This window comes from Nomascus leucogenys, chromosome 4, assembly GCF_006542625.1.
Source record: "Nomascus leucogenys isolate Asia chromosome 4, Asia_NLE_v1, whole genome shotgun sequence".
NCBI classification, from domain to species: domain Eukaryota; kingdom Metazoa; phylum Chordata; class Mammalia; order Primates; family Hylobatidae; genus Nomascus; species Nomascus leucogenys.
Window position 1 is genome coordinate 92908572 of NC_044384.1, and position 26135 is coordinate 92934706.

The 26135-nt window shown below is 56.9% G+C and overlaps 2 protein-coding genes across 2 annotated transcripts in view; both read right to left on the bottom strand.

Annotated features, from left to right (window-relative positions):
- The window catches only part of MUC5B (mucin 5B, oligomeric mucus/gel-forming), a 36909-nt gene extending 29542 nt beyond the window's left edge, over nt 1–7367 (bottom strand). The window contains exons 1-11 of the mRNA XM_030811524.1: nt 7298–7367; nt 4523–4579; nt 3974–4045; nt 3374–3635; nt 3105–3219; nt 2851–2941; nt 2468–2574; nt 1452–1653; nt 921–1046; nt 414–531; nt 128–266 (exon numbers count right to left, since the gene is read on the bottom strand). Of these exons, the coding sequence (XP_030667384.1) occupies nt 128–266; nt 414–531; nt 921–1046; nt 1452–1653; nt 2468–2574; nt 2851–2941; nt 3105–3219; nt 3374–3635; nt 3974–4045; nt 4523–4579; nt 7298–7367 (1359 nt within the window). The remainder of the gene's footprint in view (nt 1–127; nt 267–413; nt 532–920; nt 1047–1451; nt 1654–2467; nt 2575–2850; nt 2942–3104; nt 3220–3373; nt 3636–3973; nt 4046–4522; nt 4580–7297) is intronic.
- Nucleotides 7368–8174: 807 nt separating this feature from the next.
- The window catches only part of LOC100603077 (mucin-5AC), a 51825-nt gene continuing 33864 nt past the window's right edge, over nt 8175–26135 (bottom strand). Inside the window, 2 exon segments of the mRNA XM_030810054.1 lie at nt 8175–8336; nt 9519–9661. Of these exon segments, the coding sequence (XP_030665914.1) occupies nt 8175–8336; nt 9519–9661 (305 nt within the window).

The following is a 26135-nucleotide window of genomic DNA, read 5'->3' on the forward strand; positions in this document are numbered from 1 at the left end:
CAGGGCTCCCTCTTCAGGCAGGGACATCCACCCCTCTATGACCATCGTGGGGGCCTCCCCTGGGTGGAAGGGGCGTGAGGGTCCCGGGAGGGTCTAGGTGTCTGAAGACCCGGCCCCACGCCCAGACCTTGGACAGAACGTAGCTGCAGTCACCATGCAGGTCGTAGAGTTTCTCATCGTAGGTGGAGATGTGGGCCCCGCCCTGCACGGAGCAGGTGCCAGGGCACGGCAGGTCCTGGCACTGCCATAGCCCCCCGGAGCAGGTGCTGGGGAGGGAGGCCGTGAGCAGAACCGGCATGTCAGGAGGAGGTGGGCCCCACCCTCCACACCCCCACCGCAGGTGGAGGCTGGTGGGTGTACACCAGGAGCTCCACACCCCCACCCCAGGCAGAGGCTGGCAGGTTCATAAATACCAGGAGCTGCAGGTGGTGTTGAAGGAGGTGCCAGGGCTGTAGGTGCGGCCGCTGTGGGTGCAGGGGCACTGCCCGAGGGGCAGGCAGCCAGAGTGCGTGATGTCATCCAGCACCGTGCCTGTGGGGGGGGGTGTGAGGCAGGGCCGGCCCATGCACGGGGGACACCAAGGTCAGAAGACACCAGCCTTGGAGACAAGCTGCCTCCCTTGGGGAGGAACTCCTGCTCCAGGACACCGCCCCCGCCCTGAGCTGCACCCGCTTGGATGAACACCAAGCACCTCTGGGCCTTGATTTCCCCACCGTGCCCAGCTGGCTCATGGCACTGCTCTGCCTCCCTCCACGCATCGTCTTCCGGCACCCTCCCAGCCAGTGCCCTTCCCACCCTGGGCCCTCTCGGGGGACCTTCTGGCATGAGGGGCTCTGCTTCGGGGCCTGATGAGGCTGGGGGCGGGGTTGGGAGCCGGGACCTGAAAGCCCCCTTTGGGGTCCAGGGCATGCAAGACCTGCCTGGAGGGCAGAAGCAGCCATCCACACAGTGGTCCTCGCAGAGCTGCGCGCGCTGGGGGTTGGAGCAGGTGTCCGCGCAGGGTGAGCCACACTCCTGGTGCTGCATGTTGAGGGGGCAGGTCCGGGCTGCGCAAAAGGAGGCGGGGCTGGGCCAGGGGAAGGGCCCTGTACTGCCCGTGTGGTCAACCCCAGCCGCCTTCCACCACCTTCCACATGCCATCAAGTCCACAGAAGCCAGAGCTGGGCCCCAGGGTGGCCTTGACACCCCTCATCGTGGGCAGCTCCACCCTCCAGCCCCAGCCCCCGCCACCTCCTGCACAGCCTCTCCACAGCCTCTCCTTCTCCTGCAGCCCCCGGAGGCCCCAACCCCTCCTGGGGTCCTGGGGTGGCCTCTGCCCACTACGCCTGGAGTGGGTCCTCTGCCCTCCACCCCTGTCCCCCAGGCCTCCCCACCCCCCAATGGCCCCCAAGGTGCTCCCCCTGCCCCTTCTCTCCAGCACAATCCCTGGCGAAGGCCCTGGGAGCACTCACGGCAGAGCTCAGGGCGCCTCCAGTTCCGCGGCTGGCCCCCCGCGTGGGCGCACTGGCGTGAGTATTCCACAAAGGTGGCACACGGGCAGGTGGGGCAGCGGCACAGGTCCTGGGCGCAGGCGGCCAGGTACGCGGCGCTGTCCACCAGTGTGTGGCACTCCGCAAAGGCCGGCCCCAGCAGGGTGCGGTGGCAGATGCCCTCCTGGGGGAGCACAGTGGGCCAGGCTGGGCACCCCTGCCATCCATGGGGGCTGCCACGGTGCTGGAACAGGACCCATGGCAGGCCAGGCTGGGAAGCCCTCTCCCTGTCGGGGTTCCGTGTACCCAGCCCCACCCCTTCCACCCACTGTGGCTGTGCAGAGCTCTGCTTGGCCCTTGGGAGTGGCCCATGACCCGGGATCCCCCACCCGGGATGTGCCTGCCTGTGGAGTAAGCGCCCAATAAAGGTGCAGACTCCGCCCCAGGAGGCAGAGCCAAGGAGGGGAGGTGGAGGCCCCGCCCCAGGAGGCAGAGCCAAGGAGGAGAGGTGGAGGCCCCGCCTCTCTGGGCAGCCCGGCAGGTTCAGGGCAGTCCAGTGCTGAGTGTCCTCCGTCCCCAGGCCCAGGGCTGCCGGCTGCGGCTGCGGAGCCCAGCTCCCACGGGGGCTGATGCTGTCATTTACGGCACAATTTAAGGCTCAGAGATCCTGCTGGTTTGGGGATCCTAGAGCCTCCAGGCCCCTTCTGAGTCCCCCTGCTGGTGGGAAGGGCTGGCTCCAGGCTCCCCGAGTGCCCAGCCTGTGCAGCGTGGGCCTGTATTTGCTCACACAGATGGGCACACGCGTGGCCTGAGGAACACGCACATCACCACACTCACAGTGTGTACCGTGGAACTGAGCACACAGAGGGTGGCTGCCCGGCCTCCCTCCAATGCCACCATCTCTCCTCCAGCTGCGACCGTTCCTCAGACCTCGGCCCAGCTCCCCCTGGACCTGGAGGCCGTCCCTGCCCAGGAGCTGGGGGTAGGGGGGAACTCACCTCGTCCGTGCAGTTGCCGGCTGGCAAGGGCAGCGGGTCTGGGCACTGCTCCGTGGGCCCGTCCAACTTCTGCAGGTTCCCAAACTGGAGCGGGGTCAGCCTGGCATCTGCCGGGAAGAAAGCAGGGGTGTGGTGGCTCTGAGGGGCTCCTGGGGACAAGATATGGGCTCCCACTTCCTGAGCCCAGGCCAGAGGACTCCCACTCCTGCCTAGGGCCCGATGCCCCCGAGGGGCGCTCCTCCCACCATGTAGGGCACAGTCCTCGTGGCCCCTCCCTGCCCGGTGCCCGGTCCGCACTCCGCCCCCTCCCGGCCTCCCCGGGACTGTGGCTCTTGGTTGGCTGACATAATCGGTCACTGCCCCCTCACCCAGGTGGCACTCACTGTGGGCGTAGAACTCGTTGAAGGTTGGGAGGCCATTGAAGTCCCCACACAGGCCACAGGTCTGGTTGGCGTATTTGGGGTCCAGCTCCAGCTGAGAGTGGGGGAGGGACAGCTCCAGCCTCAGGACCTCTGATCCCCCCACCGGCAACATGCCCCAAGTCCCGTGACCCCAAGCCCAGGGAGGTATCCCTCGACCCCCGGTGGGGGTTTTGTGGCCAGGCCCGAAGGGGCAAGGGGCGAGGGGGCTTCCTCACCAGGGCACTGTCCTCTCCGTTCCACAGGAATGTCAGGACCAGCCGGATGCTGACCTTGACATAGTCCCCGCTCTGCTCCACCAGGAGGCCAGTGCGGCTGTAAGGCAGCTCCTCCCTGCGCAGACAGCGGGGTCTCTCCCTGGGCCCGGCCCTCCTGGCTGCCTGCCTGCCCAACCCCACCCCAGCCCTGGCCCAGGTCAGACACGGCCATGTGGGGAGGTCACACCGCGTGGCCCGGCCCTCGCCTCTCCCCAGGGTGGCCGGCTCACCGCTGCCCGTTGATGAGGACAGAGCCGTTGGACGCCTCCAGCACCAGCCCCTGGGCCTTGATGACAACACGGGTGACCACAGGCCTGGAGCCCACCAGGCCTCGGCGCAGCTGGACGTTGAAGTCCTCATAGGCGACGCCGCAGTGCTCAGAGAACACGTAGTTGCAGAGGCCGGGGAAGTGGAAGACGTCGCCGTCGAAGGTCTTGTAGTGGAAGTCGCCCCAGGTGCTGCACACCCGCCCGTTGTGCGCCGGGTTCAGGGCTGCGGGGAGCGCGGGATGAGGCCCATCCCCATGCCAGCCCCCCACGGGGTAGCCTCCCCTAAGCCGAGGCACCCTGGTTTTTGGAACGGAAAAGCCCATGGTCGGCTGCTGGCTGTGCCCTGCCTGGCTCACCCTGGACTGCCTCTGTTTTGCTCCAAGACCCCTGACCCATCCCCATCCCCCAGGGTGGCCAGTGACCAGGAGACCGCCCACACGGAGGACTCTGGGTCTGGCCCAACGGCCCCACCTGGTGGCAGCTGCACCCCTAGATCTGGGCCCCCACCTTTGGGACTGGCAAACGCCCCTTTCCCGGCTGGCAGGGGCAGCATCTGCTTACGGCTCAGGCTGGGGAAGACAGTGACGGGTGGAACAAAGCTCACGCGCCGGGTGGGCGAGGATGTCGGGGCACCTGTGGGTGAAGGCTGGTCACCCCAGGAACGTGGCCAGGAAGGGGAAGCAGAGACACCCTCCCTGGGGCCCACCCTCCTCGCCAGCCACCAGAGTTGAAGCGGAGCCCAAAACTGATGGGCTGGGGGCAAGGCAGCCCCTTTACCCTTGGCCCTGTCTGCCCCACAAACACTGCTGCCCTTGTGTTTTGGCCTGTGTGTGCACACATGTGTGTGTCGGTGCAAGTGTGGGCACGCCTGTGCCTGTCCACGTGTGTGCGTGTGTGCGTGTGTGTGCATGTCTCTCTGCTCTGCACTTTCCTCTTCTTTGGAGCACCAAGCTCCGCCTCGGGTGACGGGCATTGTCCTGGGCAGGGGACCCAGGATGGGTCTCTGTCGGACACATGGCTGCTCGGAGAGCCGTCTGCCTGCCCCAGCCCAAATTCCAGCCCCTCCAGCCTGGTCAGGAACCTCCCCGCTGCCTGAACCTGGCCACGTACCGCCGTCTGTGGTGTGCCCTGCACTCCCCCAGCTCGGTTCCGCAGGGCCCTGGGTCTCTGTGGGAAGAGAGGATGGGAGTCAGTGAGGAACCAGATGTGGCTGCCAGCCACAAACCTGACCATGGACCTGGCCACATCCCTGGTGCGGCAGCCTCATGTGGGGTCCACGGTGGCGGTCTCCACGCCCTGCAGGTTCACCCGCACGGCACACTCTGGCCAAGGCCAGGACTCCTCAGCCACTCAGGCCACCCCAACCGTCAGCCACAGACACCTTCCCTGCCACTCAATGCTATGGAAAGCCTGCAGGATGGAAGCTTCCAGCAGGGAGCCCTGAGCTGCCCCCGGCACGGCCTGCCCTGCCCAGGGACCCCAGCCCTCCCCGACTGACACGAGGGGATGGTGCCTCCTTCTCAAGTGATGGGGGAGAAAATGGAATCAGGAAAAGGCGTTGGCTGCCCCACGGGGGGATTTCGCCCCATCCCACACATCCCTTGGAGAAGGACAAAGACCAGCTTTGTTAGGAGGACACACTTGGAGCCTTCCAGGCGTGACTTGGCAGAAACCTAAACACAGAACCAGTTTCGAACTCGATCCTAAGTCAGGGTGAGTGGGGCAGGCTGGTGGCAGGCCTCTGGGCCGCGCAAGGTGTGTGGCCGTTGATACTGGGATGGCTGCCCAAGGTCCCCCAGGCTGACCAGCGCCTCCAGGCAAGGCCTCACCCACCAACCCCATGGAGGTTGGACTCTGGGCTGAGAGCCTGAAGGGAGGCAGCTCCAACCCGCAGGACTCTGAGGCCCCCCGGCCCCCCGGCCATAGTCTGCCCAGTTTGGGTTGGGGCGCCCCCTTCACAGGACCCCAGAGCTCCTCCCTGGAGCCTGATCTGAGTCGGCCCAGCCCAAGCCTGTGCTCTGTGGGGAGGCGGGAGGTGAGGCCCCAGCCCCTACAGCACGGTCAGGGCTCAGCGAAGGGCCGGCCCCTGTGGTTCTCGCTCTGGCCTGGCCCTGCCTGGCTTTTCCAGCCAGGTCCTGCTGACATCTGGGAACCACCGCAGGGGCCGCCTCCAGAGGTCCAGGTTGACTGCCTTTCCCAGAAGGCCAGCCGCTCCCTGTGTCCTCCACCCCGACCCCCAGCCCACAGCCCTGCCCTTGTGTGCTGGCCCAACCAGCCACTCCCATGTCCTGGCTCCGGCCACAGGCAGCCCCTCCCCACCCCAGCAGCCCCTCACCCGCCCCAGGAAGCCCCTGCCTGGCCCGACGGCCCCTCCCCAGCCCCAGTCAGCTCCTCCCCTGCCCCAGACAGCCCCTCTCCCACCCTGGCAGCCCTCCCCACCCAAGCAGCCCCTCCCCCCCCAGACAGCTCCTCCCCGGCCCCAGGCAGCTCCTCCCCAACCCCAGGCAGCACCCCCCTTCACCCAGGCAGCCCCTCCCCTGCCCCAGGGAGCCCCTCCCCACCCAGGCAGCTCCTCTCCACCCCAGGCAGCTCCTCTCCACCCCAGGCAGCTCCTCCTCAACCCCAGGCAGCCCCTCCCCCGCCCAGGCTGACTGCCCTTGGTCGTCTGCTCCATGCAGTGCCCTCCTTGGGCTGGACCACCTGGGCCTCCATCTTGCAGCCAGAGAAGTGCCCACCACCAGCCACCCCATCACCTTGGGTTGTGTCCCCTAACATGAAGCCGCTCTGTGCAGGGCCTGCCCTCCCTGGCCACAGGACGTGCATCTCGTGACTAAAGCACAGTCCCTGCCAGGGGCTTGATCTCCCCAACTTGGACGTGCGTGGAGGACAGGAGGACGGGTGGGCTGACAGTCCCTGGGCCCTGCCTGCTCGGGTGAGGGGAGCCAAGGCTGCATGGCCCAGAAGAATCAGATGCAAGGATTGGCTATTCTGGTCAAACCAGCACCCAAACCTTGCAGCCAGAGGCAGCTCCCCCCGGGCCCAGGTTGGGAGCCACTGGGGGAAGCCCCCTGCCTCCAGCCCTGCTGACCACCCAGCCTCCCTTCCACAGATGGAGAGAGACCCCGGGGAGCCTCGCCTTCCCAGCCCAGACCCCAAGCTTGGGAGGGGGCAGAGGGCGGGGCAGGAAGGGGCTGCGGAGCCCGGCTGGGTGTCTCCCGGTGGCCCCTGGGGCTGCATCTTTCTCTGTTGACAGTAAGTATTAATGCTGCGGCTCTGGCCAAGAGACGGCAGACGAGGGAAAACGCTTGGCTGAGAGCCAGGCCGCCCGTGCAGCCTGAGATGCCCGCAGACAGCCCATGGGAGTCGGGCGTGGGTTGAGGCCTGGGCTCTTGCCGCTGGCTGTGCAACCCTTGAGGGTGGTACCCTCACCTGCCCTGCCAGCTATGATCCCCAGGCAGGTCGTGAAGGGTAGAGCCAGTCCTGGACAGGGGTCCACGCTAAGCCTGCCCCTGCTCACTCTGATGCCTGGGCCTCACGGGGCTCCAGAGAGATCCCCAGCTGCGACCCCCTCCCCCGTTGCCCATTCCTGTCCCACCCCCAAGACCAAGACCCTTTCGGTGGTCTCCCAGGGGCCTTGCCCTGCGGTCAGGGGCCCGACTTCTCCGGGACACCCCATCCAAGCCAGCCCCTGAGTTTCCTGACACTGTGAGCCCGTGGGGCCCGGGAGCCCTGTGTTGGGGACGGGTAGGGTCCCATGCAGGACACTCAGGGGGTCGTAGGGGGATCTGCCCATCCACTCTGCAGGAGAAGCTCCCAGGCAAGCGACCCGCAGAGACCCCCGCCGTGAAGATGGCATCGAGAGGGGGCGGAGTGGGGGGCTCTTACCTGCCTGCGGCACCACGAGCACGGCTGCCAGAGCCAACACCAGCGTCCGGCACGCGCTCGGGGCACCCATCCTGGGGGCTGGCACGGGTGGGGGGATGGGGACGGGCAGGGAGGGAGCCAGGCCGGGTGCTTGCTCCCCTGGGGGCCCCAGCTTATGTAGCAGGGAGCCTTGGCCCCAAGCCAGGCCAGGCCACGCAGGGCACCGTGCTCTTCCCCGCTCTAGCCACGTGTGTTTGCTCTCGGGGAGGGGCTGTGGCAGGGGAGAGGCCTGGATCAGGAAGGATTTGCAGCTCTGTGCCCTGAGGCCCAGGACGCCCCCACCCCCAGCAGCTTCTGAGAATCAGAAGGGAGAGGAGAAGGAAGGGCCTATCCCGCCTGGCACCCGTCCTAGATGGCAAAGCTGCTGGAAGGCAGGGCTGGCCTTGGATGCAGGGTCCATGGAAACAGTGGTCAGCCAGCCTGCCTCACACCCATCCCCACTCCAGCTCCTGCTGGAAGGGAACCCCAGCCTCTGGGCAGCTCCCCCAGCCAGGGGAGGGCCCACGAGGCTGGAGCTCCTCTCCCACCACTGCTCAGCCTGAGCTCAGGCATGCACGTGGCCAGGATGCTCAGTCTGGGTGGCTTGTGGGGGTCCTTGGAGGAGGCCCTATTTCCAGAGACCCCAGCCCAGCTGACCAGACCCTTGGAGTCCGTGGGAGGTCTCTGGGCTAATCTGTTTCAAGGTTCACGTTCAAGGGGAAACTGAGGCCCAGAGTGTCTCCTGGCAGTGCACATCGGGAGTCAGCTATGCTTGTCCAACGCCAGCCCTGATCCAGCCAGGCCAGAGGCTCCAGCCCTGAGTCCCATCTGGCCTCCACCTCACTCTGGGGCCTCCTCGTTAACCCTGGCAGGCTTGAGGAATCAGCTGCTCCGGGGGGTCCCGGACCTGCCCGGGGTCCTCAGCCTGCCCCAGGTGGGAGCCGCAGAAGCCTAGCACCTCCCACTGGTGCCGGGTGGGCTTCCCGGGGGCCACGTGGTAAACGTCCCCGACGAGCATCATCTACAGGACAGACAGCGTCATCTGCAGGACACTCCGTCTGCGCTGCAAACACCTCTTGCAAACACCTCCTGCCTGTGTGACCTGCACCTCAGGTGTTCCCACCTCCTGGCTCCCTGGCCACCAGCGTCCTGAACGCTCCGTGGCGCAGACCCCAGGCGGGAAGCACCAGGTCGGGTGGTGTGGCCTCGTCCGGCCCCATGGGGACCCTAGGGTGGTTTCCAGGTCTGTTGTTTTGTTTGTGTCACAGTCGCCGTCACAGGGGCCCTGCACCAGTTCCCCCGCGTTTGTCTTTCTGAAGTTAAATTCTTAGAGGTGGAGTTTCTGGGGCAAGAAGAAAACCCGTCTTCAAAGCTTCTGACCTGCTTCACACTCAATAGGACGGCGGGGATCAAGAAACCCAGGAAGTAAGAAGTGTTGGCAGAGACGTGGGGACCCGGAGCCCTGTGCCCTGCTGGTGGGGGTGACTAGCAACTCCACTCTGGGTCTGTCCCCAGAAGAACTGAAGACGGGTCATGAGGGACATTTGCACACCCATGTCCACAGCAGCATCACTGAGAAAGGGCAGAAGCTGCCCACGTGTCCCTGGACGGAGAACTGGGTCAGCATCGTGAGGCCGATCCGTGCGGTGGAATACGGTTCAGCTGTGAAAAGGAGAGGCTGGCCCAGGCTGCTCCATGGGGGAAGCTGGGGACACTGTGCAGAGTGAGGCAGGTGGACACAGAGGACAAAGGCAGGAGGGGCCACTCGTGTGCTGCCCCTGGAGTCATGAAACCCGCAGAGACGGAGCGTGGACGGTGGGCGCCAGGGGCTGGCAGAGGGGATGGGGATCTGGTGCTTCATGGGGACAGGGTTTCAGCTTGGGAAGATGAGAACGTTCTGGAGATGGAGGGCGGAGACAGCTGCACAGCAACATGAACGGACCTGGCCCGTTTTGCCACCTGTCACCCCTCATGGCTGAGGCCCCCAGGTAGCTCCTCAGAGCGAGAGGGCTGTGGTGGAGGCTGGGACCCGCCTTCTTCCTTTGTTCTTTGTGGCAGTTTCTCCAACTCAGGGCACACCTTAGGCTTCTGCCTGGCCCTGTACCTGGGTGGGGGGAGGGGGTCTCCCAGATCTCAGCACAGTGCAGACCCCTGCTCCCCGCTCACTTCGGGGACTCCAGAGCCTGTGCTCCCCCCACCCCACCAACGTCACTTCCAAAGCTGAAGGTTCCGAGGTCTCCGGGGTCTTAAAGCTCTCTTTCATATCCAGGCCCACAGATCCGCTGCGGCACGGCAGGGCGGGAGGGGCGGCCGGGGATGCCTGGGCCAGTGGGCCTTGAGGGTGGTCTGGAGGGTGGGCCGGAGTCCCCACCCCTGGGCTCATGGCTGTGACTGCGCCCAGGCCCCGGCCAGACCCCCGTCCCCGGCCTTCCTGCCTGCTCCAGGCCAGGCTGGGCAAATGGGGGGCTCCCGAACGCTGTGGCGCCTCATCCCTTGCACCGGCGGGAGGGGTGCGCCTGCTGCCCAGGCCTCTGCTGCGGACGTCCCCCCGACGCACCCACCCGGATCTCCCACCTTGGCCACAAGCCCTCGTGGCCTCCCGCCTCCCTGCCCGCGGCTCCAGCTCACAAGCCAATGCCCACTTGGGTGGTGGGGCCAAGCCTGGTGTCTCCCCTGCTGGCCCCCACTGCCTGTCCCCTGCCCTCCCTGACCACGGCCAGTGCCTGCAGCCTTCATGGGGGCTGGTGGCCCACTGGGGAGCAGCCCCCTCACCCCCAGCTCAAGTGGGCCGGGCACCTCGGCATCAGCGAGATAGCGTTTTCTCCGTGGCAGAGCTGCGACCCTCAGGCAGCTCCTCTGTCCCTGCTCAGTGCCTGTGGTCCAACCCCCCCGCCTCCACCCTGGAACAGCCTCGCCCGCCTGTGGCTGCTGGCACGCAGTGACACCAAACAAGTGGGGGCCCCGACTTTGCCCTCATCCCTCCCGCTATGCACCTCCCCAGGCAGAGGGCCCCTTGGGAACTGGGCTGGGTCCGGGGCAGGGGTCCGAGGTGGACGTCAAGGCCACAGCTATTGAGACATCCCGGATGTGGCCCCGGGAGTCTGGCCTGTTTGCTCAGCATGTTTGAAGAGTTCGCCTCTTCACAGTTGAAGGCCCTGAAAACAGAAGATAAAGGAAGGAAAGAGACGCAGCCGGTTCCTGCCGGGAAGGGGGGCCAGGCACAGCCTACTGGAGTGCAGAGGAGCCTCCCGCCTCGGACGTGCCAGGAACCTGCCCTGCGGCTCTGACGGGGTCTGAGCCAGGCCCAGCCCTGGGTGGGTCACTGTCCGTCATACTGGCCAGGGGGCAGTGGGGACAAAGAGGCGGCCTGGGCCACACAGAACCCAAGGGGGTTAATCCTGCCATGAATGAGGACCCATCCAGGACCCCACAGACTCCTCCAGAGGCCGTCCAGGCACCAGTGATCAGGGCCACCATCTGCTGTCACCAGCTGCCCCAAGCCCAGACCCTCATCCCTGGGGGGCCACCTGGAGGGCTTGGCCACTGCAAAGAGTCGTCACTGGGGCTGGGGTCCCCACGTGGCTCAGCCCTCCCCTCCCCTGACCACAGTGCTGCAGGTTTGAGCTGGGGCCCAGGGTCCATCAGCCCCCAGGCACTGAGCTGGGCCCCAGCTCCACGCTGGACACCTGGGGTGTCAGGCACAGCCCAGGGGCGTCACAAAGCAGGGATGGGCTCTTGGTCTGCTCAGAGCCAGGCCCCAGGCTGTGCTGAGGACAGGGGGTGGTGGCTGTGTGGGACCCTCCACCTCGGCAGCCTCCTGCTCCCTGGCACAGGGGCCCCCCACCTCCTGGGGTGGAGGCCTCACCAGGCCACACGCACGCTCCTGGGGGCTCACCTGCTGATGGGCTGAGGGTCCAAGTGTGTGACCGAGCGGGACAGGTCCAGGGCTGGGTGGGCCCAGCAGGAAGGTATTCCAGGCCTCGGGGCCCTGGGCAGGTGACGGGCTGCTTGCTCCTGGGTGTTGGGATGGCCAGGCCCCTGTCCCCTGGCCCAGTACACCTGGGGAGGTGTCCAGCAAGGCCCGGGGGTCTCAGAGCCAGTGCCTGGTGTCCAGAAGCAGCAGGTGGGGGTGTGTTGGGTCTTCATGGCCCTTAGACCCCAGCCCACTGAGCGACAGGCACAACTAGGGGTGCCGAATCACCCGGCAGGAAGTGAAGCTGCGGGATGGCAGGTCACCTTCCACCTGGGCGTCCCGGTGCCCTGAGCTGCCCCTGCTCTGAGGATGCCCTGCACAGGGGCTGCAAGTCAAGGAGACCCCCCTGGGATGGCCCCTGCCCTGTGTGAAGGCTTCAGCCCCCCAACGACCTGCTCTGGTTTCTCCTGATCTTTGCACAGACCCCCGTCTCTGCCTGTCTCCCCACCCTCTTCCTTCCTGCCAGTTCCAAGGAGCCCCAGCTGGGTCCTGGTGCTGCCCTGGGCAGTGGGATTTGACAAAGACTAGAACAGAGTCCCCCCTACTTTGAGGCTTCCAGTAGTGTGGACTTTGCAGCAGCAGCACCAGCTTCCAAGGAACAAAAGACGATGATCCTCTGGGTGGGGTGGGAGGATGACGGCTGAGCTGCAAACCAGGGAACAGCAGGTGCAGAGACGCCGAGGCGGGGATGAACTTGGCCCCCTGGAGGGTCCAAATGCACCTGGTGTGGCTGGGGCTGGGGCACAGGGGGCTGAGGGGAGCCAGAGGTGAGGGCAGGGTCAGGTGTGGGGAGGAGCCTGGGGGAGTGGGGCGAATTGATTGGATCATTTAAAGCAGGAAAACTATAGGGCATTTTTTCTAAAACAGTGGCGAAATGTATGTGACATAACATTGATCATTTTAGCTTTGTTTGTTTGTTTATTTTTGTAGAGACGAGGTCTCACTCTGTTGCCCAGGCTGTCAGGAAATCCCAGCCTCAAGCAATCCTCCCACCTCAGCCTCCCAAAGTGCTGGGATGAGAGGAGTCAGCCACCGCACCACCCAATTTGCAATTTTTTTTTTTTTTTTTGAGATGGAGTCTTGTTCTGTCGCCAGGTTGGAGTGGAGTGGCTCGATCTCAGCTCACTGCAACCTCCACTTCCTCAGTTCAAGCAAGTCTCCTGCCTCAGCTCCCAAGTAGCTGGGACTACAGGTGTGCACCACCACACCCGGCTAATTTTTGTATTTTTAGTAGAGATGGGGTTTCGCCATGTTGGCCAGGATGGTCTCAATCTCTTGACCTCGTGATCCGCCTGCCTCAGCCTTCCAAAGTGCTGGGATGACAGGAGTGAGCCACCGCGCTGCCCATTTTGCCATTTTTAAATGAATATAGGAGCATTAAGTCCACTTATACTGTTGTCCAACCATCCCCAGAGCTTTCCCATCGTCCTGCACTGAAACTCTGTCCCCATGAAACACCAGCTCCCACTCCCCTCCCCAAGCCCCATGCATCCACAACCTCACCTCTCTCCCTAAGTTTGGTCCTCTAGAGGACCTCGTATAAATGGACTCATACAATACCCGTTCTGACGTGACTGGCTTGTTTCACGGAGTACCATGTCCTCAAGTTTCGTCCGTGTTGTTGCCTGTGTCCGGGTCTCCTTCCTTGTTTAAGGCAGAGTCATTTTCCACTGCATGGATGGGCCCTGCTGGGTTCATCGATTCGCCCGTTGATGGACCCTCGGGCTGCTTCTGCCTTTTGGCTTCGTGAATGAGGCTGCGATGGACATTGCAATGTGCCCAGGAGTCCGCGTCCCTGTTTCCAGTTCCTCAGGTAGGAGTCCCTCTGGCTGGGAGCAGAATGGCTGGGTCACACGGTAAGTCTATGTTTGGCTTTCTGAGCAGCTGCTAGACTGCTCCACAGCGGCTGTGCTGTTTTACGCTCCCGCCAGCCGTGCACAGCATTTCCAATTTCTCTATATCTTCACCAACACTTGTTATCTTTTAAAAACAAATCACCTCGTGATATTTCCCTGTGGTCTGGACTTGCATTTCCCTAATAGTGATGTCCAGTGTCTTTGTATGTGCTCATGGGCCATTCACACATTTCCTTTGGAAAAATGTCCATTCAGGCCGGGTGCAGTGGCTCACACCTGTCATCCCAGCACTTTGGGAGGCCTAGGCGGGTGGATCACTTGAGGTCAGGAGTCCGAGACCAGCCTGGTCAACATGGTGAAACCCCCATCTCTACTAAAAATATAGAAATTAGCCAGGCGTAGCGATGAGCACCTGTAATCCCAGCTACTCGGGAGGCTGAGGCAGGAGAATCACTTGAACTCGGGAGGCAGAGGTTGCAGGGAGCTGAGATCACGCCACTGCACTCCAGCCTGGGTGACAGAACAAGACTTCCTCTCAAAAAAAAAAGAAAAGAAAAAGAAAAAAGAAAAATGTCCATTCATGTCCTTTGTCAATTTTTTAGTTGGATCTATTGGGTTTTCTTGTTGTTGCTACGTTTTAGGAGCTCTTTGTATGTTCTAGATATTGATTCTTTATCAGATATATTTTATTGGCAAATATTTTCTCCTGGGCTTGTCTTTTCACTCTTTTGATGCACAAGAGGTTTTAATTTTGATGAAGTCTTATTTATCTATTTTACTGCCTGTGCTTTTGCTGCATGTTCAAGAAATCATTGCCAAATTCAATGTCATAAGATTTTCTCCTATGTTTTCTTCTAGGGTTTTATAATTTTAGCTCCTATGTTTAGGTGTTTGATCTATTTCGAGAATTTTTAAAATCTCTCATAAGGTAAGTGTTCAACTGCACTCTTTTACTTGTGGATATACAGTTTTCCCAGAGCTGTTTGTCAAAAAGATTGCCCTTTCTCTATTAAGTGGTCTTGGCACACAAGTTGAAAATCAACTGACCAGGCCAGGCACGGTGGCTCACATCCATCATCCCAGGGCCAGGCGCGGTGGCTCACGCCTGTCATCCCAGCACTTTGGGAGGCTGAGGCCAGTGGATCACCTGAGCTCAGGAGTTCGAGACCACCCTGGGTAACATTGTGAAACCCCATCTCTACTAAAATACAAAAAATTAGCAGGCGTGGTGGCAGGTGCCTGTAATCCCAATTACTCAGGAGGCTGAGGCATGAGAATCACTTGAGCCTAGGAGGTGGAGGTTGCAGTGAACCAAGATTGTGCCACTGCACTCCAGCCTGGCAACTGAGTGAAACTCTGTCTCCAAAAAAAAAAAAAAGAAAGAAAATCAGTTGATCATATATGCCAAGGTTTATTCCTGGCCCTCTGTTCCAGTCTATTGGTCCATATAGCTGTCCTTATGCCAGTACAGCAACTTGATTACTGTAGTGTTGTCATGCGTTTTAAAAATAAGAAGTATGAGTCCTCCAATTTTGTTCTTTTGAAAGACTATTTTGGCTATTCAGGGTCCCTTGAGATTCTATACAAAGTTTAGCATGAGTTTTCCTATTTCTACAAAAGTACCATGAGAATTTTGATAAGGATTGCATGGAATCTGTACTACCTTTGGGTAGTATTGTTATCTTATCAATATTGTCTTCAAAGCCACGAACACAAGATGTCTTTCCAATTTATGTCTTTAAATATTTTTTTCAACAATGTTGTGTAGTTTTCAGTGTACAGATGTTTTGCCTCTTTGATTATGTTTATTTCCTAAGCATTTTATTCTTTTGGATGCTATGTAAATGGAATTGTTTTCTTAATGTCCTTTTCTCATTGTTCATGGCTAGTGTATAGCAATTGCTGAATGCTTTAATCAGCTTCAATGGTTTTGGGGTGGAATTTTGGGGGATTTCTATATATAACATCATGTCTTCTGTGAACATAGTAATGTTACATTGTCCTTACCAATTTTTGCTTCTGTTATTTCTCTTTCTTGCCTTATTTCTCTGGCTAGAACTTCGAACACTATGTTGAATACAAACGGTGAATACAAGCCTTGTTGTCTTTTTCCCAATCTTAGAGGAAAAGGTTTCATCTTTCATCACTGAGTATGAGGTTGGCTGTGGGCTTTTTACATACCCCCCTTATCATGTTGAAGTAGTTTCCTCCTATTTCTAGTTGGTTGTTTTGTTTTGGTTTGGTTTATTTTTAACCATGAAATGGTGTTGAATTTTGGCAAATGCTTCTTCTGCATCAATGGAAATGATCATGGGTTTTTTTCCTGCTTCATTCTATTAATGTGGTGTATTTCAATGGTTGATTTTCATATCTTGAACCACCCTTGCAGCCCAGGAAGAAAACCCATTTGATCATGGTGTAGAATCCTTTTAAGAAGCTGCCGAGTTCAGTTTGCTAGTATTTTGTGGAGGATTTTTTCATCAATATTTTTAAGGGATATTGGTCTTTAGTTTTCTTGACTTGTTTTGTCTTTGTCTCCTCGGTATCAGTGTAATGCTAGCTTCATAGAATGAGTTAGGAAGTTGATATGGGTGCTGTTCTCAGAACAGTGAAAAAGTCTCAAGAGAGCTGGTGGTTTTATAAAGGGCAGTTCCCCTCCACACACTCTCTCCCCTGCTGCCATATAAGATGTGCCTTTGCTCCTTCTTTGCCTTCTACCATGATTGTGAGGCCTCCCCAGCCATGTGGAACCGTGAGTCCATTAAATCTCTTTTTCTTTTTCTTTTTTCTTTTTTTTTTCTTTTTGGGACGGAGTCTCACTCTGTCGCCCAGGCTAGAGTGCAGTGGTGCAATCTCAGCTCACTGCAAGCTGTGCCTCCTGGGTTCACGCCATTCTCCTGCCTCAGCCTCCCGAGTATCTGGGACTACAGGCACCCGCCACCACGCCCGGCTAATTTTTTGTATTTTTAGTAGAGATGGGGTTTCACCGTGTTAGCCAGGATAGTCTCGATCTCCTGACCTTGTGATCTGCCTGCCTCGACCTCCCAAAGTGCTGGGATTACAGGCGTGAGCCACCGTGCCCGGCAAACCTCTTTTTCTTTATACATTACTCAGTCATGGGTATTTCTTTAGCAATGTGAAAATGGACTAATACAGAACTGTTGCCCTTTTTTTCCAATCTTTTGGAAGAATTTGATACATATTGGTGTTAATTCTTCTTTAAATGTCTGTTAAAATTAACCAGTAAAGCCGTCAGGCCCTGTGATTTTCTTTGTGTAGGAGGGTTTTGATTACTGACTTAATCTCCTTTTCTACATCTACTCAGTTTGCCTCTTTCTTCATGAGGCAGTTTTGCTAGATAGAGTGCTTTTGAGGAATTTGCCTATTTCTTCTAAGTTATCAAATTTGCTTGCAGATAATCGTTCATAGCATTCTTTTATGATCATTTTTGTTCCTATAAAATTTGTAGTAATATCCTTTTCATTTCTGATTTTAGTAAATTGAATCTCCTCTTTTTTCTTAGCCAATCTAGCTAAAAGTTTGTCAATTTGGTTGATCTTTTTAAAGAACCAACTTTTGGTTTCATTGAAGGCTTTCTTTTTTCCTATTATTTTTTAAAATTCCTTATTTTATTTATTTTTACTGTAACCTTTATTATGTCCTCCCTTTTGGTAGCTTTGGGTTTAGTTTTCTCTTCTTTTTCTAGTTCCTTAAGGTATGCAATTAGGTTATTGATTTAAGATATTTCTTCTTTTTTGATTTAGTTGTTTCTAGCTATACATTTCCCTCTCATTACTACTCTTGTGTGTCTTACAAGTTTGGATACATTGTGGTTTTGTTTTCATTCAAGCTTTAAGAATGCCTAATATCTTTGGTGATTTCTTCTTTGACCTGTTTGTTATTTAAGGGTGTGATATTCAATTTCCTCATATTTGTACATTTTGGTTTTTCTCTTATTATTGATTTTTAGCTCCATTCCTTTGTGTAATACTTAGTGTGATTTCAATCTTTTAAAATCTGTTAAGACTTATACATTTTAGTTTTTCTTTTATTATTGATTTTTAGCTTCATTCCTTTATATAATACTTCGTGTGATTTCAATCTTTTAAAATTTATTAAGACTTATTTTGGATCCTATCATATAGTTTATCCTGGAGAATGTTTCATGTGCACTTGGAAAAAAATGTCTCTTCTGCCATTGGTAGGTGAAGTGTTCTGTGCATATACATTATGTCTAATTGGTCTATGGTGTTGCCCAAGTCCTCTGTTTCCTTATTGATCTGTCTGGTTGTTGCATTGATTATTGAAAGTGTGGTACTTAAGTCTTCAGCTATTGTTATAGAACGATTTATTTCTCCCTTCATTCTGTCAAAGTTTGCTTCGTATATCTGGAGGCTCTGTTGTTTGGTTCATATATATTTATAGTTGTTATATCTTCTTGTTGAATTGACTTTTTTTTTTTTTTTTTGAGACAGAGTCTCACTCTGTTGCCCAGGCTGGAGTGCAGTGGCATAATCTTGGTTCACTAGAACCTCCGCCTCCTGGGTTTATGCCATTCTCCTTCCTCAGCCTCCCGAGTAGCTGGGACTGCAGGCGCCCACCACCACGCCTGGCTAATTTTTTGTATTTTTAGTAGAGATGGGGTTTCACCATGTTAGCCAGGATAGTCTCGATCTCCTGACCTCATGATCTGCCTGCCTCAGCCTCCCAAAGTGCTGGGATTACAGGCGTGAGCCACCATGCCCAGCCAATCATGGTTTTTTAAAAATTGATTTTAACCAGTCTCTGCATTTTAAATGGAGAGTCTAAGTCTATTTGCATTTAAAGTAATTACTAATAAGGACACACTTACCACTGCCATTTTACTATTTTTGTGTGTGTGTCTTCTAATTTTTTTGTTCCTCATTGTCTCCATCACTGCCTTCTTTTGTGTTCAGTTGATTTTTTGAAGTGACAAATTTTTATTCCCTTCTCATTTCTTTTTGTGTATATTCTATAGCATTTTCTTTGTGGTTACCCTGGGGATGACATATAACATCCTAAAGTTATAACAGTCTAGTTTGAATTGATACCAACATAACTTTAAGTGCACACAAAACCCTCCTTCTACACAGCTCCACCCCTCCCTTTATTCTATTGATGTCACAAATTACATCTTTATACCTTGTGTATTTAATAACATAGATTTATAGTTATTTTTATGCATTTGCCTTTTATATCCTGTAGAAAAGAAGAAGTGGAGTAAAATCAAATTTACAGTAATACTGGATTTTTATATTTGTCCATGTATATAGTTTCAGTGAAGATCTATTTCTTTTTACAACTTTGAGTTACTGTCTAGTGTCCTTTCATTTCAACCTGAAGGACTTCTTGCAAAATTTCTTGCAGGGCTTGGCTAGTGGCAACAAATCTCTCACCTTTTGTTTATCTAGTAATGTCCTAATTTCACCCTAAGTTTTGAAGGACAGTTTTGCCAGATATAGAATTCTTGGTTGACAGTGTTGTTGTTGTTTTTTAATTTCAGCACTTTAAATATTATCATCCACTACCTTGCTGGCCATTAAGGTTTCTGATGGTAAATATGCTGCCAATCTTACTGAAGATCTCTTGAATATGACAAGTCACATCTCTTGTTGCTTTTGAGATTCTTTCTTTGCTTTTGTCTTTCAACTGTTTGATTATAATGTGTCTCAGTGTGGATCTCTTTTGAGTTTATCCTACTTGGAGTTTCTTGAACTCCTTGGATTTGTAGATTCATGTTTTTCATCAATTTTAGGAAGCTTTTGGCCATTTTTGTTCCTTTGAATTTTTTTGAGTTTCTTTGAATAATTTCCCCCTTTCTCTCCTCCTGTAAGACCCACTTTGTGGTCAACAAGTACCTCAGACTTTATTCACTTTTCTTCAATCTTTTTTTCTTTCTGCTCCTCAGACTTGATCATTTCAATTGCCTTGTCTTCAAGTTTGGCTGAGCCTTTCTTATGACTGCTTAAATATGCTGTTGAACCCCTCTAGTGATTTTTTTCATTTCAGTTATTATAATTTCCAAGTACAGAATATCTGTCTGGTTCTTTTTAAAAATGATTTCTGTCTCTTTGTGGGTGTTCTCATTTTGTACATGCATTGTCTTACTGACCTCCTTTGGTTCTTTGTCCATCCTTTGCTTTAGTTCTCTGAGCAACTTAAGACAGTTGCTTTAAAATCATTGGCTAGTAAGACTGATGTCTGAATTTACTCAGGGATAACTTCTCCCAGTTTATTTTGTTCCTCTGAATGGGCTATATTGTTTCTTTGTAAGTCTTGTGATTTTTTTGTTGAAAATTGGGGATTTAACTATTATAATGTGGTAACTCTGGAAATCAGATTTCCCCCTTTTTCTAGTGTTGGCTGGGGTTTTTTTCTTCTTTTTTTTATTATTGAAGGCTGTAGTGATCCATTTGAGATGTTTTTAAGTGAATTTTGCAAAGGCTATTTCTTGGTGTTTTTTTTTTTTCTTGACAGAGTCTTGCTCTGTTGCCCAGGCTGGAGTGCAATGGCACGCTCACTGCAACCTCTGCCTCCTGGGTTCAAGCAATTCTCCTGCCTCCGCCTCCCAAATATCTGGGATTACAGGCACCCACCACCACGCCTGACTAAATTTTTGTATTTTTAGTAGAGACTGTTTTTGCTATGTTGGTCAGGCTGGTCTTGAGCTCCTGACATCAGGTGATCTGCCCTCCTCGGCATCCCACAGTGCTGGGACTACAGGCGTGAGCCACCATGCCTGGCTGCCAAAGACTATTTCTTGTCATGTGTGATCATGAAGTCTGTGTTCCTTTAGCTCATGTTCAGCTGATGTTTTGACAGAGATTTCCTTGAATGCCTGGAGCTCTCCCAGTTTTTAGAGAGAAAGACTAAGAAAAGTGGGAGGAATTAGAGTCACTGATGGATATTGACACTAGTTAAGGCACAGCAGCTAGGGAGGAATAGAGTAACTATGTGGTCCTAAAGCACCTCCCACAAGAGACTCCTTAGCTCCAAGGGAGGAGATGGCAACTTTCTGCCAAGACCAACTCGGTTGGGGAGACCCTAACCCAGTGGCGCTAGAGGAATTAAAGACACACACACAGAAATATAGAGGTGTGGAGTGGGAAATCAGGGGTCTCACAGCCTTCAGAGCTGAGAGCCTCGAACAGAGATTTACCCACATATGTATTAACAGCAAGCCAGTGATAAGCATTGTTTCTATAGATCATAAATTAACTAAAAGTATTCCTTATGGGAAATGAAAGGATGGGCCGAAATAAAGGGATGGGTTTGGCTAGTTATCTGCAGCAGGAGCATGTCCTTAAGGCACAGATTGCTCATGCTATTGTTTGTGGCTTAGGAACGCCTTTAAGCGGTTTTCCGCCCTGGGTGGGCCAGGTGTTCCTTGCCCTCATTCCGGTAAACCCACAACCTTCGGCGTGGGTGTCATGGCTATCATGAACATGTCACAGTGCTGCAGAGATTTTATTTATGGCCAGTTTTGGGGCCAGTTTATGGGCAGATTTTGGGAGGCCTGTTCCCAACAACTTTCCAGTGGAGAAAACTGGCAGACACCCCTGAACCAAGTGATGAAGGCTGGCGTCCCAGTGCTGGGTCCAGTCGACATCACATCCTCTGGAGACACGCACAGCTTCCCTCTGGTGACCTTGCCAGGGTACAGCCCAGCCGGAGTACGAGCAAACCTCAGACAGACTTAGGGGTGTCACACAACATAACCAGCCTGCTCTCCTCAAAAGACCATGGTCAAGAAACACAAAAGCTGAGGACAGATTCCAGATACAAGGAGACTGAGGAGCAGGCAGTGGTGGGACAGGTGGTCCTATGCCAAATCCTGGGGTGGGAAAGATGAAAGCTGTGATGGACGTGGGTAGGACAGCAGAGGGGTCTGCCTCTGGGCTGTGATGTCACGTCATCGACCCGTCTAGGTGGGACCCCTGCTGTTTCTAGGCGACACGTCTGCGTATATAAGGGTGAAGGGACATGCTTCTCAAACACCAGAGGTTCAGAAAAATATGTAGCTACAGACAGCAAATAGCAAAGTCCCTGGAACAAAATGCAAGCCCCAGAGCCTGGGGAAGGGCATGGAGGAGGTCTATGTTCCACTCATTCAACTTATCTGCGAGTTCAGAACCACAGTGAAGGAGGACTTTCCCCAGAGGTGTAACGCTGCCAGAGTGCGTCCCCTGCAGTAGCCCAGTGGGGCCTGGATGCAGGGGTGTGGTAGTGAAGGGGGACAAAGGGAGAAGTGGAGGGGACACGTGTGGGAGGAGGAGGAGGGGGACATGGCAGAGCCAGCCTGAGCAGGCAACAGGGATGCAAGGGGCTGGCGCGCCGTGGCCAGGGGCTAAGGCCAGTGTTGGGGGTGACCTGGCCCCAGCACTGTGGATGCTTAGTGGCTCCCCAGCCCTGTGAGTCTCCTGGGGAAGCAGCACCCCGATGCAGGGCCAGGGTCTTGGGGTGGCTCACAGTGGCAGGCAGGCTTGACCTCAGTGTGGTGGGCAGGCGTGACCTCAGTGTGGCGGGCAGGCGAGGATGCGGGCAGGGTGTGGACAGAGGACAAGGCCGAGGCAGGCCCCTTGGCCGCATTTGCTCAGGATTAAGACGACTCGAGTCAGAGCAAATAGGAGTGGGGCGCACGTTGTCCGGTTCCCTGCCAAGTGTCAGCGGCAAACAAGCCCTCCCTTCCCTCCAGGAACCCCGATGTTGACTTAGCGCCTGCGGGGTTGGCAGAGGGGCCGATGTGGCCCCGTGTGGCCAAGGCCACCTTCCCCAGTGGCCCGGTGCTGTGTGAGGCACCTGATACCAAGGCCAGCACCCACACCCAAGCTGTATAGGCTCCTGCTACCGCCGGCTCCTGTCCCACCTGGCCCCAGGGCCCCTGCAGGAACTGGGAGAGGGAGATCCAGGCCCAGCCCAAGGGACTCACCACGGTCCTGACTCTGGCGCCAGGATGGGGCAGGCCGAGCAGCAGAGGGGCAGCCTACTTGCAGGGCCTGACCCTCACAGGACACAGGCCCAGGCGTGATCCCCGCCCCTTGCACCTTTGGGCCTGGCCACCATGTCTGTGCACTCAGCCTCACCAGGGCCCTGCCTGCCCCACATCTGGGATGTGGCTGACGTTCCGAAAGCCTGTGTGGTCTGAGCAGATGGTGGCGGATGTGCCCACACCCCTGTGGGGTACAGAGTCAGAGCTGCTCCAAGGACAGTGGTGAGTGAACTCTGAACTCTGACCTACTACCCCATTCAGAGGTCAGGGTGGTCAGAAAGGCTCAAGGGGCACAATGAGGACTTGTTTGTTGAGGGGAGGTTGGCGACCAGACCAAGGCCTCACGCCCAGTTCTGCCCAGCCGCAGGGACACGAGGGGCAGCCTCACCCATGGCCGGCCTGAGGCTTTGGCAGAGCTTGGCTGAGAGCTGCTGCCAGGCCCCTTTCTCAGAACTTAAGTGCACTCAGCACCGACCCCTTATCACCCAGGAGGATGGTGGGATTCGCCTGGGGTCGGCAGGGGCCCTGCCCTGGAGTTGCTGAGCCTCTGGATGGACGGGCGTCTGCCCAGCTGAGCAGCCCCATACTCTGCTTCCAGGGAAGGGGGCAAAGCCCCAGGCCCAGCTCTTAGCAGGGCTGAAGAGGCATTTCCAAGCCTCTTTGTATTGACGTCCATATATCCACACATCCGCCCAGGGCCTTGCAGCTCTGTCCATGCAGCACACACGTAGGCAAACAGGAGCCGTCGCCCACGATTCTCCAGAGGCAGAGTCTGCAAACCAGCTCGGCCGGCGCTGCTGTGGAGACCCAAGTGGAGGGGGGACATGGCCCCGGGGACAGCTGAGACACCCCGGGAGAGGAGGCTGGTCTCAGTGGAGCTACCAGTGGCTTCCTGAGCTGCGCACGCACAGGTGAACGGGTCTAAGGCAGGGGGGGCGGGGTGCTGGGAGCAAGGCCATAGTGCCTCTTGGCTTTGGGGACCTAAGGCACATCCTGCCACCAGGGTGTGGCCTGGTGACCTCCCTGCCCCCAGGGGCTTCTTCCTGGACCCTGTGAGCTGGAGCCAGCCTGCCAGGGCCCCTCCTGGCAGGACGTGGATTCTCAGTTTTCACTAAATTCTGAACCATCCTTTCATGGGAGGGTGGAAGCTTGAGAGCCATCGACTGGGGACATCAGCTTGGGGACCCTTCCCTGGCCCCCTCCTGCCAGCCCCCGCCCAGGCATCTGAGGCCTCCAGGGTGAGTGCTGGGCGAGGCAGCCTGAGCCCCGGGTCCCTGCAGGGGTGGTGCATCAAGGCTGGTCTCCCTCTGGGTAGGACAATCAGAGGAGCAGCCCCCCAACCCTGCCCGGGTGGGAATGAGCCTCTGGCTCAGCCCAGCCAGAGAGGAGCCAGTGGGGTGCTGGCCTGGGATGGGTGTGGATGGTTTGGGGTGCAGGACCCCTGCCTCTGGTTTGGTAAGCACTGCTCTCGGGGCCCCTGCAGGGTCTGGGACTAGGGTGGCACGTGGTGGCTGATGAGCAGGGTGAGCTCCTGGAGGTGACAGAGCTGCCTCTACCACTGGCAGGGGCCCAGCCAGCGGCCTCTGAGTCCCCCAGGCCCCACAGCTCAGATGGCCCAGTCTTCATTGTCTACCTTCATCTGGTGAGGGCGGGGCCAGCACAGGAGCCCACACCCCACAGTCCCAGCTAAGGCACCAAGGCTGGGGCACCCCAGGGGTGGGCTTCGAGGGCTGAGGAGCCCCACATTTGGAGAAGTGGGCGGGCCGGGCAGGGATGGTTGTGGGATGCAGGGAGTGGGGTGAGATTGCGGTGAGGGGTGCATGTTGCCTTCGAATAAACAGTCGGTCCGGACGATGATGGCGGATGAGAGCAGAGAGTGCGGCGCCAGCGCGTCCTTCCCACTGGGCCTGTGTCGGGGCCGCCGGACGGACACACCTCGGCCTCCCAGCCATGCAGTCCTGCCTGCAGGCGCCTTCTTTCTGACCTGAACTTGCTGCTCTCCATGTCCTCCGGGCTGCCGTGTCTACGCCTCAGTCATAAAAATGTCTTTCTCCAGGGCCCAGGATGCACATACTTTGTCATAGTCACCCTCTGACAAGTTTTATTTTTTATTCTATTCTGTAAAAATACAGCAGCCTGGGTGTGACCTCCAGGTGGGTTTTGTGAGCATTGAGAAAGCCTCAGGGTGAGTGAGAAGCAGCAGGATTTGAGGCAGACTTCGAGGTGCCTCTGCTGGGACCTCCAAAGCCCACCTCACTCGGCCTGGCCTGGCCACTTCTGTATCCACCCCTCCTGGCCCACCTTGGTCCAGCCACCCTGGCCGGGGGCTCTCTCGCAGCCCTGCTCCCAGCGGGGCTCTCTGTCCCGCCACCCCCGACCCCACAAGCACCCTGGGCTCCCGCAGGCTCTGGTCAGCACACCCACAGTTCTAGCCCCAATATCTTGAATTCTCCTTTTCTGCTTTATGTTGCCCTGTAGCTCCATTGTGGGGTGCCTTCCACCAGGTAATCTCATCTGCTCTGCTCACTGTGAGGGCCAGGCTCCATCCCTGGGCTCTGGGCTGTGAGCGCTCAGCGACCAAACGCTGCAGGCCTCCCAGCAGATGCTCAGGCGCTGACAGCCCTGCACACTGCTCCTGCAACACGGCGAGGCCCCAGGGACACGGGCACCTCACCGGGCCCTCAGTGGGTCCCTTTGGCCTGCGTGGGGCAGTTCACACAGCACGGCTGCTGGAAGCCACTGTGACCTGGGGGGAGGAGCGCTTTCCCTGCGATGATTGCCGGGGAGCCCTCCTGGGTGGCAGGGCAATGTACTCTTTGCTCATGTCTTTCCAAATCCACCTGGATATTTGAGGACCTTTTTTCAGTCTGGGTAGATTCTACAATGAGTTTGCCAACTTCCTCCAAAGCTCTCACCAGCCGCTGTCGGCCTGGGGGAGCCACGCCTGTGTGTGCAATGCCCCTTCCCTCTCTGAGTCCTCCTCTGCATCCCTCCAGCCCGCTGCTGGAGACATGGACATTCACCACGCAGCTTCACACAGCCAGAGACATGGTCGTTTTCTGGTGGTGGTCCAGGGTGTGGAAGAACCGCGCTGACTTCGGGCCGCTCTAGCCAAGGCTCTGCGGGGCTGTCCCGTCGGCACCCATGGCTCCTCTGTTGGTTCAGTCGGGTTCTCGACGTAGGTGGTCATCTCTTCTGCAGTCTTTTGTCCCCCATGAGGCTGTCCCTGGGTCAAACACGTTCCAGGTCCTGCCTAGGGACATTCGAGCACACAGTCGGTGCCTGTCCTGAACACAGGCACACCTAGGGGCAGGAGCTGTGCCCAGGGTGAGTGGCCAGCCCGGGGCAGCTGCCCTGCTTCCCCACACTGGCCCCAGCCTCCTTAAAATCATCCTCCGGTCTCTCTGCTCCCAGAGCTTCAGCTGGCATCTGTGCCACCGCAGCGTCCATCTCTCTGCGCCTGGGCCAGGCAGGTGCCCTGGATCTCTGATTGCTCTGAGAAGTCACTCTGCTGCCCGGGAGCTCAGAGCTGCTGCCTGTTCACACCCCAAGATGTGGCCGACCGTGGGGACCCACCCTGCTGCCCAGAGCTCAGAGCTGCTGCCGGGGACACCCCAAGACGTGGCCAACCGCGGGGACCCACCCTGCTGCCCGGGAGCTCAGAGCTGCTGCCTGTGCACACCCCAAGATGTGGTCGACTACGGGGACCCAGCTCCCCAGGAGCCCTGGGTGCTGCCATGCTGGGGAGAGCTGGGAGGGGGCTGAGAGCACAGCCCACCCTCCACGGTCACAGACCCCTGAGCCCTGCGTCTCTGTCCATCTTGCTCCCCATGGCCGGGAGCCTCCCAGGTCCCCTTTTCTGGGACCTGGCCCCAGTATGGGCCCCAATATGGATCCCCCGGGCACGTGGCGGGACACCGCTTCTCCATCAGCCTGGGGGAAGTTTTGGCTCCTGGAGGGGTCCCAGAATCATGAGTGTCC